A 17,864-nucleotide genomic window follows, 5' to 3' on the forward strand; every position below is an offset into this window, starting at 1 on the left:
GTTTCCATTCTTATCACTGCCTTATTTGCACAATAAAAAGCAATTCACAATGAATGAAGAATGAAAAGATAGAAACTACAAGCTCCTGGAGTGGCCCATGGCATGTCTGGCGTCCAGCTACAGCTCTGGGTCTTCCAGAGCCATTCTAATGACAGCACTTGTGAAAAATCTGGCTCTTTCAGGGACAAAGAAGGAAAGCAAAAAAATGTAGCACGTGGCTCAGGTCCAGAGGCTTTAGTTCTCTGCTGACATGCTCCAGTGCTGGTGTCATTGTCATATGCTGTGCAAAGCTGTTATCTGGATTGGGGAGGTATGGTGATGACTGGGCACTTCTCAGCCCCAATTGTTTTTTCATCTGTTGTTGGTTACTACTTCCTATTTATTTGTTGTTGGTTGTCCTGGCTAGGACTTTGGTTTGACCTTCCCAGAGGAATGGCCAGTATGAGATTCTCTCTGACCAAGGGACAGGGACCAATGTGACCTCAGCCAACAAAAACCAGTGAAAATAGCAACATCTATGGCTGAATTTCAGAGTTGGAGCCCAGCAACAGTTTTTCTGTTCATGTTCACAGTCCACACTTCACTGGATTTTAGCCTGTCTTTTAGATCACCATTCCTTTCCAGATGCCATCTATACATTTACCTATGCTGTTCATCTGTACATTTACCCATGCTGTTCCCTAGTCTGCAGTGCCCTTTCGTGTGCTTTCTGACAGAGCCAAGGCCCACCCAGGTCACAGTATCACTTCCTTGATGAAACTTTTCCAAACTTTTCCTTTCAGAGAATGAATAATTCCCTCTTCTGGCTCCCAAAGCTCTTGATTTCCTATGGCAATTGTATTTTTCTACAGTACATTTTAGTTATTTATGTCCATGTCTGTTTCTCCCACTAAATGGTAAGCTTCTCAAAGTGGCCAAGGAACATGTTTTATCCACCTCTGACTCCCCACTCAGCTTGGCCAGTGTCACACATATGGTAGGTGCTCAATCAATGTGTGGAATAACACTAAATTACAGTGGCTGAGTTCTTCCTCTTCATATGTCATGGACTCTCTGGAAAAGCTGTACAGTTTATAAGCAGATGACCAACTAATTTTATATCCATTTCTTTCCTGTGCACTCTAAAAGAAGCAGGAAGAGGAAGAGAGTTAAAGCTATCTGTGGATCTATATCCCACCCATTTCAGCCAGTCTCCTTAGAGGGGGTAATAATATGAATAATAACTAACATGTGCAGAGTCTCATAGACTTTCACACTCATTAACTTTGTTGAGTCTCAGAAGAACTCATAAGTAGGCTGGGTGGGCATTATTTGGCTTGCTCCAGGCTTACAGCTAAGGAAGCCAGAGCACAGAAAAATGAAGTGATTTGCTTAAGATTTCATTAACTTGAAGTAGCCTGAAACTAAAATCCAGATTTGTTGACTCAAATCATTTTCTCTTGGGATTGTTCAGGTGACAAGAGCACAACTATCTCTTCCTCTTGACAAAAGTTTGCATAAGGGAGGAAGCCTATGGTTTAACCCTGGATAGGGCATATTTCCATCAGATCCCCAGTTGTTACTGTCATATGTATTACCTGCTCCACTAAGGATTTCGCTCCTTAATGGCAGAAACCATACCTTCCTTTATGTTTCTCTTCAACACTCAGGACTCTGGCAAGCTCTACACTTTTGCTGACTTTTTGTTTTCATGTCTGTAAAACAAGGAAGCTGAGTTAGAAGTTAAATTGGGTCACATTCACACTGGCACGCAGCACAGAGCCAGTGCATGGTTTCCATTGCCCTTCCCACAGACAACTCCCAGCTCCAACACTAGAGGCCTCCAGGACTCCAGCTGACATGATGGAGTATGCACCCTGAATATATCCTCTTCCCAGGCTTGCTGTGGAAAATGAGCCTCCTCCAGACTGCTGGACCGCTCTGCTTACACGGATCAAGTCCGGAGCCTCATTAGTCATGTCAGATGACATAGTTAACTCTTGGGGCCAGCACAGCCAGTTCATCAAAAGCCCCTATGTGCCTGGCTCTGCTGCGCCAGCTGAGGAACTACTGTATGTGGTGCAGGCAGCACATCAGAGCAGCAGCATCAGAATACTTCCAATTTGGTTTTGATTAATTGCATAGACGTGTCTTTAATTGGTGCCAGGGTAGCAGCCAGAGAACTTATGGGAAAGCAGGATGTTATGCTTTCATTCCCTGAAGTCTCATAAAGCAATGAAAGATGAGGAACAGAATCACTGCTCGTTGAAAATTTATTGACCACGCAAACCCAGAAAACACAAATAGCTATCTGAATCGAAACCTAACCTCATTTTCCCAACTCGTTGGAAGTCATGCATGGTCCCCTCTGCCCTGTCTGCCTGTCTGCCTGCCTGCAGAGATGTGCTGCTGAGCAAAAGGTGTGATTTCTAAGAAATGAACAAGTCCAGAGACAGCATCTTTGGCTTTCCTCAAGCCCACCAGAGAAATGCCTGGATGTATCTGATGAGGCACACGTCTCAGAAGCGGCTTTTCCGCCAGCCCATTGCTATGCTATGAACTGATTTCCAAAGCATTCATTCACACACTCAGTCTTTCTCTTTTCTACCCCCTGGAGACTTAGGACATGTGTAATGAGAGTGTACTAAATACAAAGCACTATTCTGGTGCCAGAGGGAGTACGGAATGGAGCCAAGTACAGAGCCTTCCCTTGGGGATATATACCAAGGGAAAAGAACGTCAGGTTCACAAGTGAGCTGAGGTATGACGTGACATCATCTAGGAGATATGCATTGGGATTTGGCATCAAGAGGACTTGGGATCAAATCTAAGCTCTGATTTCTGTTACTGGGCTGACTTGAATAGTCACTTTCATTTTCTGAGTTTTAACTACAGAATAGGGTAATCATACTTCTTGAATAGGGAAGTGGAAAGATTTATGAGTCAAAGAGTAGAAAGTACCCAGGACAAGGCCTGGCAATGATAAATAAATGTTGCCAAATTTGAATAAGCATCACTGGCAATGTTCTGATGGAGTTCTATGTGAGAGTTCATATATTCCAGAAACATAGCTACAGACCACAGACCCTGTGTCAGTCTCTGCTGTGTATGGGGATTTATGTAAGAAGCTCAGTCCTGCCCTTGGATGAGACTGATGTCTACTATGGAGTAGCAATGATTTAGTATGGTAAGATGGCAAAAGATTAAAGATGTGCTAACCCAAGTGTACTGAGAGTTAAAAGAAAAGAAAAGATGGTGTTCGTTTCCATCTGGGAAAACCAGAAGAAATTTGCCTAAAGAGGCAATGCTTGAGTTAAATTCAGATACATGAGAAGATTTTCACTTGTCAGTAAATAAAAGAAGGTGTTTGATGCAGAATGCCACAGTTTCCTTCTACTGTGGGTTAGGATTTGATGTCTCCCAAAGGTTCATGTGCTAGAAACTTGAACTCTATTTTTTGTGGCATTGAGAAGTGGTAGAACATTTAGGAGGTGGGACTTAGCAGAAGGTGGTTAGTCATTGGTACATTCTTAATTTTTATAACTTGGTATTTTCCTGTTCTTTTATTTTTTATTATCTGTCTCTTCCACTAGAAGGACAGGTCTATGAGAACCTGAGCTTGTGGCTCTCTTTTTCTCCATCCTATGACACAATCACTGTGTGACATATTGTAGATATTCAATATATGTTTGTTGCATGAATATACAAGTGGAGAAGTGGAGGCACATGAAAACATACCATAATCAAGGACCTAATATGAGCACAATACCTGAAACACCACAGGCATTAAATTTTTGTTATAAAATTAAACAATTAAGAACTCTTGAAGCATAGGCCAGTGGAACTGAGGCAGAAAGTAATGCAGCGGTGCTTCAGTTCACGAACTGAACTGGTTGCATTCAAGCTGGAAAAGAATTGAATGAAATGTCCCCAAAATGTCAACACTGAACCTAACCACTGAATTGGACTGGTTCTCATCCAACTCAGTTTCAATCAGAATCATGGATAGACTGTGAACCAAGGTACTGGTCTACTGGTAAAAGATGTGGCCTCTGAGCAAGACCTGGAAGGCAAGAGAAGTGTGATACTAGGTGGGGATATCAGGGGGGCAATCAGAAGGTTTAATCAGGAAACAAATTCCCTCCCTTCTTGAGCTTAGAAGAATTTCTCCATTCAAATCATTTCTTGCTATGCTTTCCGGTCTCTTCACTCATACCCCTTCTTTCCACGCTACCCTGTCTGGAAGCTGTAAAACATTTGACACAGGAAATGTCCTGCCAATGTAAATCACAGACTGATTTGTGATACTGGTTCTCAGTTTTTATCAGCCCTCAAGTGGAGATGACCCCATTCATCAAGATGAGACCCCAAGCAAAGTCAGTCTTTTCAAAGAATGGTACGTGGGGAAACTGATTACCCACTAGCACCTCCCTGGCTCTGCTCCAGATCATTTTATGTTCTCCTGGATCTGTTCCTTAGTTGGATGCACCTCAGTTCACTTGCTGGAGCACTGAGGTGTGACTGTTTAACTGCTGCTGCTTCCCGTCCCTGGGATTCTGGGGTTCAGGGAGCATGGAACAGAGACAAGAAAGAGAGCTTTATATGAGGTAAGCCTTGACAGGAATAATAAATTCCAAAGACTAAATTACATTTAGATAGTGCTTAACAATTTACAAAGCCCTAGAGAACTCCTATTTATCCTTCAAGATCCCATATAAACTTCAGCTCTCCCAGGCAGAGCTGATCCTTCCCAATACACTTGATAAAACCCCCATTGTTATCAGTACTGCCTTCTAGTAAATGCATTTGTCTTATATGTCTTATATAAGACATATATGTAAGACATATATATATGTCTTATATATGTCATAAGACATATATATAAGTCTTATATGTCTTATTTGTGTATATGTCTTATATCTTTCGTTAAACCTTCAGTCCCTTGGGGATAGATTTTTGTCTCTCCCAGTAAGACATATTTCTTTCTCTTTGGGTTTTTTTTCCCCTCTTGATTTTTATGGGACTAGGATTGAACCCAGCACCTTACACATGCTAATCAAGTGCTTTGCCACTGTGCTACATCCCTAGGTCTTTTCAATTTTAATTTTGAAACAGTTTCACTAAGTCACACAAGCTGACCTTGAACTTGTGATCCTCCTATTTCAGCCTTCTAAGTAGCTAAGATCACAAGCATGTACCACCACATTTGCCTTGTTTTTCTTGCTTTTTTCTTTTCATTTTTTGAGGCAGGGATTTGCTATGTAATTCGTGGTGGCCTAGAACTCACTACGTAGCCCAGGCTGGCTTCAAACTCATGGCAGTCCTCCTGCCTCAGCCTCCTGAGTGCTGAGATTACAGATGTTAGTCACTATATATAGCTTTTTTAAAAAGTAATATTAATGTTCATTATACTTAATTTTCTAGTTATAAAAGTAATATAGTCACAATAATAAAAATTGTATATATTAAAAGTATAATAAATAAAAAATATAAGTCTCCTATAATTTCATTATCCAGATAAAATCATTGGTAATATTTTTACCATATTTAAGGTCTTTTGAGCATATAAAAGGTAAAAATGAGTAAACATTATGTACTACACACATGTACTAATAAGCTAAAATAATAAAAAAGAAAAAGAAAATTGGCATTAATCAGCTTTATTTAATCCTTTACAATGTAAGCATGTATTAAAACATATGTACAATTTTCATTTGAAATCAAAACTAAAATTTGAAGAGTTAAAAAAAGGAAAAATGGGGGCTGGGATTTTAGCTCAGTGGTGTAAGCAGCTGCCTTGCAAGCACAAGGTTGTGAGTTTGCTCCCCCCACAAAAAAAAGTAAAAATGGAACATAAGATGTACATTCATAATGTGATTTTATCACCTATTGTGAACATCCTCAAATATCGTGGATAACTCTTTAAAAAATTACCTTGACTGTCAGGCACTTATGAGACTGAGGCAGGAAGTTTGAGGACAGCCTGGACTACACAGCAAGACCCTGTTTCATTCAGAAGGGTATTCTGAGTCTTTGTCTGCATCTGAGATGTTTCCTAGACATAGAATGTTTCCTGAAATTTCTAGGCCAGCTGATCTAAACACTAAAGTTTTGTGATGCTCACTGCCAAGTTGCCCTGAGAAAGCAAAACCAACTTTTCTTTTCCCCAAAAATGAACGTGCTCTTCTCACATACCCTGACCAACGTTATCCTATTTGTATTTCAACAAATCCAAGATTCACTTCACAGTGCTCCCCCAGAAGTGATTTTCTTAAACAGTAAAAATTATACAACAGGCTTAGAGCTATCATCCAGCAAAACTTTAACCTAGAATGATTTGTTTGCACAATGCTTCAAATATTTTAAGCATTTCTATAGGTTTCATTTGAAAATTGGCTGCAAAACAGAAAATGCACTTTTTTACATCTAAATTGCAGTACAGTTCTCTCTTTGGGGAGTGATTTTTGATATTTAGCAACAGTTACAAGTCACTTGGCTGGCCCTGAATCAAGGCCTACAGCTTCCTGACGCTGTTGGTTTCAAGCAGGAGCCTAAAGAGAAGTCTTTCTATGGTCTATTGTCCATTTCAGAACTTAAGCAGTGAAGTGGTCAATTCATTAGAAAGAAACAGCTTGAAGTAAGACCCCCCCACCCCCCCGCACTGTGAGCGGCTCTGAGCATGCCAGGCTGCGGTGGCCCAGGACAGGAGCCACCAGCGTTTACTGGGATCCGCGCCATGCCCCGACATGGAGCCCTGAAAACCAAGCAACCCCTCCCCACCTTGTGAGAGGCTGTGAGCGTGGCAGGCTTCAGCCACCCAGGATGGGAGCCTCCGATGTTTACTGGGACCAGTGCCATGCTGGGACCTGGAGCACTGGGAAACCAAGCAATCCCTCCCCCAACCCCCGCCTGTTTTGTTTTGTTGAACTTCAATATACATGAAAGCACGGACAGCTATTTTGAAGAGAATGAGAGACTCTTCAAACATTTTATGAAAATGTTATACTTATTGCATGCTTAAGAAAGCCTCAATTGATCCTGTCCCCTTCCCAGAAACAAAGGTTAGGACCCTGATATGTTTAGACCACACAATCAGTGAAAGTTATTTTTAGAAACCAGCTTACCCTGGTTTCTAAAAGCCATTAGCAACTTCCCTATTATCTGGTTTTGAAGAACTAAACATCTTCCTCATACTGTTCAGATCAGTTTTATACTATGTTGTTTTGTATGAATTCTCTGTATGTGAAGACATGGACAACTATTTGGAAGAAAACAGACAATGTGATAGACAGTGAAGATCTCAGCTCATCTAGCTTTGAAATTTATATCTTTTACTTTGCTTTCTTATGTCCTATTTTGTTGTGTTTAATTTTACCTCCTTTAAAATAAAAAAAAGTCACTTGATACCTGTAATCCCAGAAACTTGGAAGCTGAGGCAGGGGGATTGCTACAAGTTTGAGGTCAGTTGGGCTACAAAGTGAGTTCAAGGCCAGCCTGAACTCCATAGTGAGACCCTGCCTCAAAAAAAAAAAAATTAAAAAAAAGTAACTTGGAACTCCTGGGAAAGGATACGAACTACAGCTGGTTTTGCAGTCAGAATTGAGGTATAGTTTTACAGTAATAAGATTGAGACTTTTTTGTGACTTGTAAAGATGAGTTCTAAGCAGTAGTGGCTTCAGCAGAATAAAAGCTCAGCCTCTCAATGTGACCATTCCAAAAAGCAGGGACAGTAGAAGTTTAGCACATATATTTAGGAAAGTCTTCCTTGTGACTTCATCATTACTCCATGTATAGCGCCAAGGACACACAATAATTTATTTCAGAACTGATCTTTTCCTCTTCTTTTTCAGCAAGCCTACTAGAACCTAATGTGACTCCATCACCAAGAATTTAGTGGGGCCACTTTCGGGAGGGTGGGACATGTGCAGCAGTGGAAAGAGGCTTAAGACTGCAATGAGAAATGTTGCATCTAGCAGTGAGCTGGGGTGGGGAGCTAGGAGCTCCCATCATGACTCTCTCCCTCTCTTCGAGTCCTTGCCCTCACTCCAGCAAAGAATGAAGAAGAAAGAGGGGCTGTTATCGGAAAAAAGAAGAGTCAAGACTGACATAGTGCAAAGCAAAAGTTTGTTTAAAATACGGCAAATGCAGAAGCAGCAAAAGAGCTGTCCTAACAGCAGAGTGAGCTGGAAAATGAGGGCATCCCATTTGGAATACCCAATGAATCTGAGGTGTAATTTATACTTATAAGGGTAAGCTGGTTTCTAAAAATAACTTTCACTGATTGTGTGGTCTAAACATATCAGGATCCTAACCTTTGTTTCTGGGAAGGGGACAGGATCAATTGAGGCTTTCTTAAGCATGCAATAAATATAACATTTTCATAAAGAATAAAAGTAGGATACATCCTTTCAAGCACATAACACACAATATGCATGTGATGATTTTTACAATCATCAGCCATAGAGAAGCACATTGTGACTTTACAATGTTAGTCATCTGGGTTTTGCCCTGGGTTTTTTATGTCTCACTAATCTACTCTTACAGAAAGAACTAAGATGGACTGTAGTTCTAGTTACTAGGGAGGCTGAGGAAGGAAGATCACAGATTTAAGACCAGCCTGAACAGTTTAGTAAGACTGTCACAAAAATACCAAGACTGAGAATGTAGCTATGTTTTTCTTAGGTTCAATTTTCATTACTGTTAAGAGGAGAGAGAGAAAGGAAGAAAGAAAAAAAGCATTGAGTATTGTAGTACACGTTTATAATCCCAATGCTTGAGAGGCTGAGGCAAGAGAATCACTTTGAGTTTAAGACCATCCTGGACTACACAGTGAGTTTGAGGCCAGCCTGAACTATACAGCTGTCTCAAAACAATAGCAACAACAACAACAAAAAGAAAAAGAAAACTGAACAGAAGGAAGAAAGAAAATATGGAAGGAAACAGGGAAGGAGGAAGCTGGTAGGGAGAGGAAGAGAAGGAAAATGAAACAAAAGAAAATGAGTTTGTTCCCTAGCTCTTCCTCTTACCAGCTGTATCTCAGGGCTCTTTTCTTTCCCCCCTTTTTTTTTTCTTTTTGAGACAGGGTCTCACTATGCAGTTCAGGTTGGCCTTGAGCTCACTTTGTAACCCAGGCTGGTCTTGAATTCGCAGTGATCTTCCTGCTTCAGCATCCTCTGTGCTGGGATTATAGGCGTGTGCACCACGCCCAGTTTTGTCAGGCCTCATTTTAAAGGAGGATGCCATCTCATAGGGTTGTGAAGAGAAAGAGAGAATACCGTATGTCTAAACACATATAGAGACTCAGACATGTGAAATACCTAATCTTCCTTGAGTACTGACTCCATGCTGGAGCTAGGTTTTCCATGTGATAAACCCTGTGGATTAATTGCTCCAAAACCATTTATCCATTACCATCTCCTTCCACAGGTCCTTTGTAGTTTGGGATACACATTTGACCCAGCAAGGCCCAAGGCATTTTAGACAGAATTCTGTGGTAAGTATTACAAGAGCTTTTGCCTTCTTGATAGACAGTGCTACTGAGTCTGAATTGTCCACCCAGGCCACCTTGAACCTGGAGGTGATGGCTGGGTGTCACAACTATCTTATGAAAAGACCAAAGGAGTGCACCTTTGAAATCCTTATTATTTTAGAAAATAAATAGTTTTTTGGGGTAGAAATAATACATACATTCAGAGAAAAAATAAACAGTAAGAAATCACTAGTTAGTGTTTACATACTGTCCTTTTGCAAATAGTTGTTCAAGATACAAAAGTGGAACATATAAAGTGGGAATTCAAACAGCAGGACTGCAAAAAGTTCTGTTCAACTATCCAACAAAAACTTATAAATATGGTTATCAATCCTATACACTTAAACATACATGCAATTATAAATATCTTCAATCATGTTGAGATTGAACAAACCCAAGCAGGCTAATATCACTCTGAACAAAGAATAATACTATTGCTGGGTTTCACATTATGATACTCCAGGATCAGCACAGAGTACTTTAGTGTCTATTTTTCTTCAAAGTATCTGTGCATTTCATCCTGTGTCATAAGATCAGTTCTCACAAACTGTTTATAGATTCTACATGTGTATGAGTCTTGATATGTATTTCTATCCTTTCTATATTAGAGGGAGAAACAAAACAAAGCAAGACAAAACAAAACATATTCCTATAAACACATGAAACGAAAAAGACATATAAGACTGTTGTACAAGGAGTTCTACCAGGAAACTGTATTGTCTCTTGTTATCTTCAATAGAATTAGCTATATCATCACACATAGTATAACTGAATATATAAGTACATAACAGTATTAATAAAAACACAACTTTGTATATAGTATAAAACTTCAAAAGCAGGCAGTTATCAAACCAGAATGTGTATCGTGGAGTCTTGTCATCTTCAGTGTAGTTGCCTATACTCTCAGACTTGATACTATCAATCACATCAGTTTTGAATAAAATCTGTCAATATCTTTTATTTTCTTTTTTTAAAATTTTATTTAAAAGGAAAAAGAGAAAAACACAAAACAAAACAAAGTGGTATAAGGGTACAAGTAATACAGAACTACAAAAAAAAAACAGTAAGAAATCACCAGTTAATAGATTACATATTATCGTCTTAGAGATAGTTGCTCAAATCACAGTATCAAAGCATACAAAGTGGACATTCAAACAGTGAGACTGCAAATAGTTGTGTTCAATGATCCAACCAAAAACATTAATATGGTCAGCTATTTAACACCCCTAAACACACTTGCTGTTGTATCCTTTAGAGCTCTTTTTTTTCCCTCTCTTTTTTACAACAAAATTTACACATTTTGGGTTTTATTACTCCTTAGTTCTTATTACTTTTTTTGGGGGGAGAGAATACAGTCAAATATGGCAAAAAGAGCTGTCAGTCAAAACCAAGGATAGACATAGCACATGATGTAAAACAGAGTACAAGGTTATCAACAATGGTTATCAACAATGTCTCTTGTTTCCTTAAAAAGAATTGTCTATCTCATTAAATATTATAAAGTTGAACAAAACAGTAGAGAACAAGACCAATAAAACTTAAGCATTGTAAAAATTACAGGACTTCCAAAGGAGACAATAGTCAAACCAGAATGGGCATCTTAGTGAATCTTATTGCCTTCAAAGTAGTGGCCTATAGCCTCAAACTTGATACTATCATACAGAATGGAACAGAATCTAATCAGTCAAAACAAGATCATGGGAGTATTACAGGACTTCAAAACAAGTTAATAGGAAATCAAAAAAAGTTACTATTATATATCCTGCTAATTTTTTTTAATTTTTCCCCTTAATTAAAACAAACATAAGAAATAACTAAATAATTTTTTTAAAGAATAAGGGAGAGATTGAGATAAAACAGAACATAACAATATAACAATACAAGTCAAAGCATGACTGTTTCAGTAACCTAGTGCTTCACCACCAAATAACCCAATTTAATAGTAGTTACCATAGTGTGTCTTTTTCCTTGAAATATTTGAATAAAACTTCATATACTATAGCTTCAAATATTTCCATATTAAGAAGCACAGAATATAGCCTTTCCAATTAATAGGTGAAAACTTTATAAGGTTTAAGGCCACATAATGGGGAATCATGATTACCACATATTTTTATATATTTGAATCATTACTTACATTAGGGAAACTATTCGGTATTCACACATGCGAGATTGATTTATTTCACTTATGAGTATGGTCTCAAGCTGTGCCCATTTATTGATAAATATCTCAATGTGATCCTTCTTTATAGCTGAATAATACTCCGTTGTATAGAAATACCACAACTTCTTTATCCATTCCTCAGTTGATGGACACTTGGGTTGTTTCCAAGATCTGGTGATTACAAATTGTGCTGCTATAAACATAGGTGCGCATATATCACTGTGGTATGATGCTTTCAGTTCTTCTGGGAATATGCCTAGAAGTGGAATAGCTGGAATAAATGGGACTTCCAATCCCAGCTTTTTTAAGAAATCTCCAGACTGACGTCCACAAAGGCTGCACCAGTCTACACTCCCACCAACAGTGTAGGAGAGTTCCTTTTTCCCCACAGCCTCTCCAGCATTTGTTGTTGTTGGTTTTCTTGATCCTGGCCATTCTTTCAGGAGTGAGATAGTATCTCAGTGTGGTTTTAATTTGCATTTCTCTAATGACCAATGATGATGAACATTTTTTCATGTATTTATTTGCCATTTGCATTTCTTCATCTGAGAACTGTGTATTCATCTCAGATGCCCATTTTTGGATTGGATCTTTGAATTTTGGGGGCCTGAGTTTTTTAAATTCTTTATATGTTTTAGACAAGAGTCCCTTATCTGAGAGAGAGTTCACTAAAATCTTTTCCCAGTTTGTGGGTTTTCTTTTTACCATGCTGGAGATTTCCTTTGACATGCAGAAACTTTTTAATAAGAAGTGGTCCCAGTTATTGATTCTGGGAAGTATTTCCTGTGCGGTTTGAGTCCTGTTCATGAATTCTCTACCTACTCCTATGTCTTCAAGGTTTCTACCCAATTTGTCTTCCAATAGATTTAGTGTTTCTGTTTTAATATTCAGATATTTGACCCATTTAGATTTCAATTTAGTACATGGTGATAGACATGGGTCTAGCTTTAGTTTTTGGCAAGTGGAGAGGCAGTTTTTGCAGCACCATTTATTAAAGAGACTGTCGTTCTTCCAATGAACTTGCTTGACTCCTTTATCAAAGATAAGGTGGTTGAGTGTGTTTGTAGTTGTGGTTGTATCTTCTAATCTATTCCATTGATCTTCGGCTCTGTTTTGAATCCAATACCATGTTGATTTTACTACTGCTGCTTTGTAGTATAACTTCAAGTCAGGGATTGTGATTTGCTTTGTCTTTGCTGCTTAGAATTAACTTTGCTATTCTAGGTCTCTTCTGGTTCGAGATGAAATTTAGGAGTGATTTCTCTAGATCTATAAGGTATGTTGACGGTATTTTTATTGGGATTGCATTGAATCTGTATAACAGTTTTGGGAGAATGGCCATTTTCACAATGTTTGTTCTTCCTATCCATGATCAAGGGATGTCTTTCCATTTTCTGAGATCATCTTCAATTTCTTTTTTCAGTGTATTATAATTTTCACTGTATAAGTCTTTCACTTCTTTCGTAAGTGTAATTCCTAAATATTTTATTTTTTTGCTTGCTAATGTGAAGAGTGTAGTTTCTCTTATTTCCCTCTCTGTGATTTTGTTGTTCGTGGTATAGGAATGCTATTAATATCTGAGTATTGATTTTGTATCCAGCCACATTACTGAATTTATTTATTGTATCTAAGAGTCTTCCCATGGAGTTTAGGGGGTCTTCTATGCAGAGTATCATGTCATATGCAAACAATGATGATTTAACTTCTTCCTTTCCTATCTTTATCCTTTTTATTTCTCTCTCTTGCCTAATTGCTCTGGCTAGTACTTCCAGTACTATATTAAATAGGAGTGGTAATAAAGGACATCCTTGTCTTGTGCCTGATTTTAAAGTAAAGGCTTTCAATTTTTGGCCATTTAGTATGATGCTGGCTGTTGGTTTGTCATAAATGGCCTTTATAATATTGAGGTAAAGACCATCTATTCCAATTTTCTGTAAAGTTATTATCATGAATAAATGTGGGACCTTATCGAAGGCTTTTTCTGCATCTATAGAAATGATCATGTGATTGTTACTTTTGGCTTTATTGATATGGTGGATTACATTTATTGTTTTACGTATGTTGAACCATCCTTGCATTCCTGGGATGAATTCCACTTGGTCATGGTGTATAATCTTCTTGATGATTTGCTGGATCCTATTTGCCAATATTTTATTGAGGATTTTTGCATCTGTGTTCATTAGGGAGATCGGTCTATAGTTCTCTTTTTTAGTTGGGTCTTTCTCAGGTTTTGGTACTAGAGTAATATTTGCTTCCAGGAATGACTTAGGAAGGATTGCTTCCCTTGCAATTTCATTGAAGAGTTTGAGGAGTGTCTGCATTAGGCTTCTTTGTATTTCTTGTAAAATTCTGCAATGAATCCATCTGGCCTGGGCTCTTCTTGGTGGGTAAGGACTTAATTACATTTTCAATTTCATTAACAGAAATTGGGTTATTCAACAGTTTTACATCCTCTTGATCTAGCTTTGGTACTTCATATGTTTGTAAGAATCTGTCTATTTCTTCTGTGTTATCAAACTTTTGAGAGTAGAGGTTTTCTAAATAGGTGTTGATGATCTTCTGTATTTCTATTAGGTCTGTAGTGATTTTACCTTTTTCATTTCTCATTGCATACATTTGAGCTTTTTCTTCCCTTTTTTTAATAAGGTTGGCTAGGGGCGTATCGATTTTATTTATTGTTTCAAAGAACCAACTCTTTGATTCGTTGATTCTTTGGGTTGTTTTCTTAGTCTCTATTGCATTGATTTGTGCTCTGATTTTTATAATTTCCTCTTTTCTTTTGGCTTTGGGCTTGACTTGCTCTTCTTTTTCTAGGTGTTTGAGGTGTTGCATCAAGTTATTTATTCGTATTCGTTCTGTTTTCCTGATGTGGGAACTCAGTGCAATAAATTTTCCTCTGAGGACGGCTTTCATTGCATCCCACAAATTCCGGTAAGTTCTATCTGCATTTTCATTTTCTTTTAGGTATTGTTTAATTTCTTTTTTAATTTCTTCTGTGACCCACTGATTACTCAAGAGTGTGTTATTCAGTTTCCATGTGTTTGTGGGATTTTTGCAGTATCTTTTATCATTAATTTCTAATTTCAGAGCGCTATGATCCGATAATATGCAAGGGATGATTTCAACTCTTTTGCATTTGCTTAAATATGTTCTGTGAGCTAATATGTGGTCTATTTTAGAGAATGATCCATGTACTGCTGAGAAGAATGTGTATTCTGATGTTGTTGGGTGGAACATTCTGTATATGTCTATCAAATCCATTTGTTCACAGGTGTGATTCAGTTCTGTTATTTCTTTGCTCATTTTCTGTCTGGTTGATCTGTCCCTTGGTGTCAATGGCGTATTAAGATCTCGTGTTAAAATTGTGTTACTGATAATTTGAGTTTTAATTTCTGTTAATAGTTGTTTTATATAACTTGGTGCTCTGGAGTTTGGTACATATATATTTAAGATAGTTATCTCCTCCTCTTGGAGTTTTCCCCTTACAAGTATGTAGTGACCTTCTTTGTCCTTTATGGTCATTGTTGGTTTAAAGTTCACGTTGTCTGCAAACAAAATGGCTACTCCTGCCTTTTTGTGGATTCCTGCTGCATGAAGTATTGTTTTCCATCATTTGACTTTCAGTCTGTGAGTATCCTTCTGGGTTAGATGGGTTTCCTGTAAACAGCATATGGTTGGATTTTGTTTCTTGATCCATTCTGCTAGTCTGTTTCTTTTGATTGGTGCATTGAGACCATTTACATTAATGGTTATTACTGTTAAATGCTGGTTTATTGTTGACATATTATCTCTCTGCTGTTGCATCTTTATCTTTCTGTTCTGTTTAATTATCTGCTTTGCTTAGTGGTTTTTTCCTTTGTGTATCTAAACTGTCTTTCAATATTTTTTGCAGGGTTGGTTTGGTGTTCATGAAGTTCTTCAGCTGTTCTTTATCATGGAAGTATCGTATTTCACCGTCAAATTTGAATGATAGTTTTGCAGGATACATCAGTCTAGGTTGGAAATCATTTTGCTTTACGATCTGGAATACGTCACTCCATGCTCTTCTTGACTTTATTGTTTGTGCTGAGAAGTCTGCTGTGATTCTGATAGGTTTTCCTTTATAAATGATCTGTCTTTTCTCTCTGACAGCTTTTCATAAATCTATTCTTGTGTTGGATTTCTGGGATGGTAATTATTATATGTCTGGGTGTAGTTTTATTTTGGTTATGACTATTTGGAGTTCTGTATGCTTCACTGATCCTTTTTTTTTTTCTTTTTCTTTTTTTTTAATTTTATTTAAGGAGAAAAGAAAAAAAAGCAGGGAAAGGGTACAAGTTATACAGATTTACAGAAAAAAAATGAACAGTAGGAAATCACTAGTTAATGGCTTACATATTGTCATCTTAAAAATAATTGTTCAAGTCACAAAATTAAAGCTTGTAAAGTGGACATTCCATCAATGATACTGCAAACAGTTCTGTTCATTGATCCAATAAAACTCTGTGATATCATTTTCTATCTTATACACTTAAATATACATGCAGTAATATAGCTTGGAGCACTTTCTTTTCCTCTCTTTTGTACCATGACTATTACACATTTTGGGTTTCATTGCTCCCACGGTTCTTATTACTTTTTTGGAAGAGAGTAAAACCAAATGTGACATAACAGAACAGAATCGGTCAAGTCAAATGGGTGGACATAATAGATAATGTAAAAACATAATACAAGGTGATCAACAATGGTTACCATAATGCCTCCCGCTATCTCTAATAGAATTGCCTATATCGTTAGTTATAATACAATTGAACAAAACAGTAAAGAATAAAACCGACAAAACCAAAACATTGGAGACATTGTAGGTGTTCAAAAGTAGATAAAAGTCAACGAGAATGGGCGTTATAATGAATCTCATTATCTTCACAGCTGATGCCTAAACTTTCGAACCTGATACTATCCAGCAAAACAGAATAGGGGAACATCACTTAAAAACCAGATGGTGAGAGTAATACAGGGCTTTAAATCAAGGTAATGAAAAGTCAAAGTGGGTTACTATAATATATCCTGCTATTTTTTTCCTTTAATTAAAAGGATAAAGATAAAAAAGTAAATAATGGAGTGGAGATTGAGGTAAAAGAGGGCATAACAATGAAACAGCGCAGATCAAAACATAACCATTTAAGCAGAATAGTGTTTCACCACCAGATAATCCTAACCTAAAAGTAGTTACCATATTGTTTCTTTCTTTGAAATCCTTGAGTACAACTTCGTATACTGTAGCATTAAGTATATCAAAACAATGTAAAACCATTCAAGAGAATGACAGCATTACAGAGTATTTAGAATCGACTAACAGAAAATGAACAATGGTTTCTGTATAATCTCCTTGTCTTTAAAAGGTTTTTGCTTATACTATCGTACATAATAAAATCCAATAAAATACAGCCTATTTAGACCATTGAAGACAGAAGGACAAAAGCTAGATGAGACTTCAAAACAAGATGATACTAAATCAGTATTACCTATTAAGATGTCATTTTTCTCCAAAATAGCTGTTCCTATCATCCAATCTTCTCTGCCTCATTTCTGTTGAGCTCTTTTTCTGTCAGTAGCTGTCAGTTTGTCTTCTTCATTTTGTTCTCTGCTCCATTTGTTGTGGCCTCTCTGCCATTATTTCTGGATTCTTTGTATTTTTCTTTTTTTAGAATATCCTGCAATACTCTCTGTAGAGTTGAATTGGTGGTTGCAAATTCCCCCAGTTCCTCTTTATCCTGGAAGCACCTTGTTTTTCCATCAATTTCCAGGGACAGTTGTGCAGGATATCTCAATCTTGGCTGGAGATTATTATCTTTCAAAGCTTGAATTATTTCCCCCCACGCTCTTCGTGATTTGATGGTTTGTGCAGAGAAATCTGCTGTAATTCTGATGGGTGTTCCCTTGTAAGTGGTCTGTTTCTTGTCTCTTACAGCTTTTAATATTCTGTTCTTGTATTGAATTTCTGGAATTTTTATTATTATATGCCTGGGTGTTGCTCTGTTAGGGTTGTAGGTAGCTGGGGTCCTGTATGCCTCATACATCTGAGTATCTTTACCTTTTGCTAAATTAGGAAAATTCTCCTGGATTATTTCTGTGAGTAGCTTTTGTAGTTCACTTGTTTGTGTCCCTACTTCTTCTTTTATGTTCTTAATCCTTAAGTTATGGATCCTCTTA

At 37.6% G+C, this 17,864-nt stretch overlaps 1 protein-coding gene and 1 non-coding gene across 2 annotated transcripts in view; one reads left to right on the top strand and one right to left on the bottom strand.

Annotated features, from left to right (window-relative positions):
• Positions 1-2,086: 2,086 nt before the first annotated feature.
• Positions 2,087-17,864, bottom strand: part of Gvqw3 (GVQW motif containing 3) — a 43,406-nt gene continuing 27,628 nt past the window's right edge. Inside the window, exon 2 of the mRNA XM_023564622.1 lies at positions 2,087-2,286. Within this exon, the coding sequence (XP_023420390.1) occupies positions 2,087-2,286 (200 nt within the window). The remainder of the gene's footprint in view (positions 2,287-17,864) is intronic.
• LOC111756408 (small nucleolar RNA SNORA2/SNORA34 family) lies at positions 6,476-6,612 on the top strand. The gene has a single exon (XR_002790890.1). It is a non-coding gene; the product is annotated as a small nucleolar RNA SNORA2/SNORA34 family (small nucleolar RNA).

Source organism: Cavia porcellus, unplaced genomic scaffold (genome assembly GCF_034190915.1).
Source record: "Cavia porcellus strain 051 isolate PalLab524CR breed Dunkin Hartley unplaced genomic scaffold, mCavPor4.1 scaffold_9, whole genome shotgun sequence".
NCBI classification, from domain to species: Eukaryota; Metazoa; Chordata; class Mammalia; order Rodentia; family Caviidae; genus Cavia; species Cavia porcellus.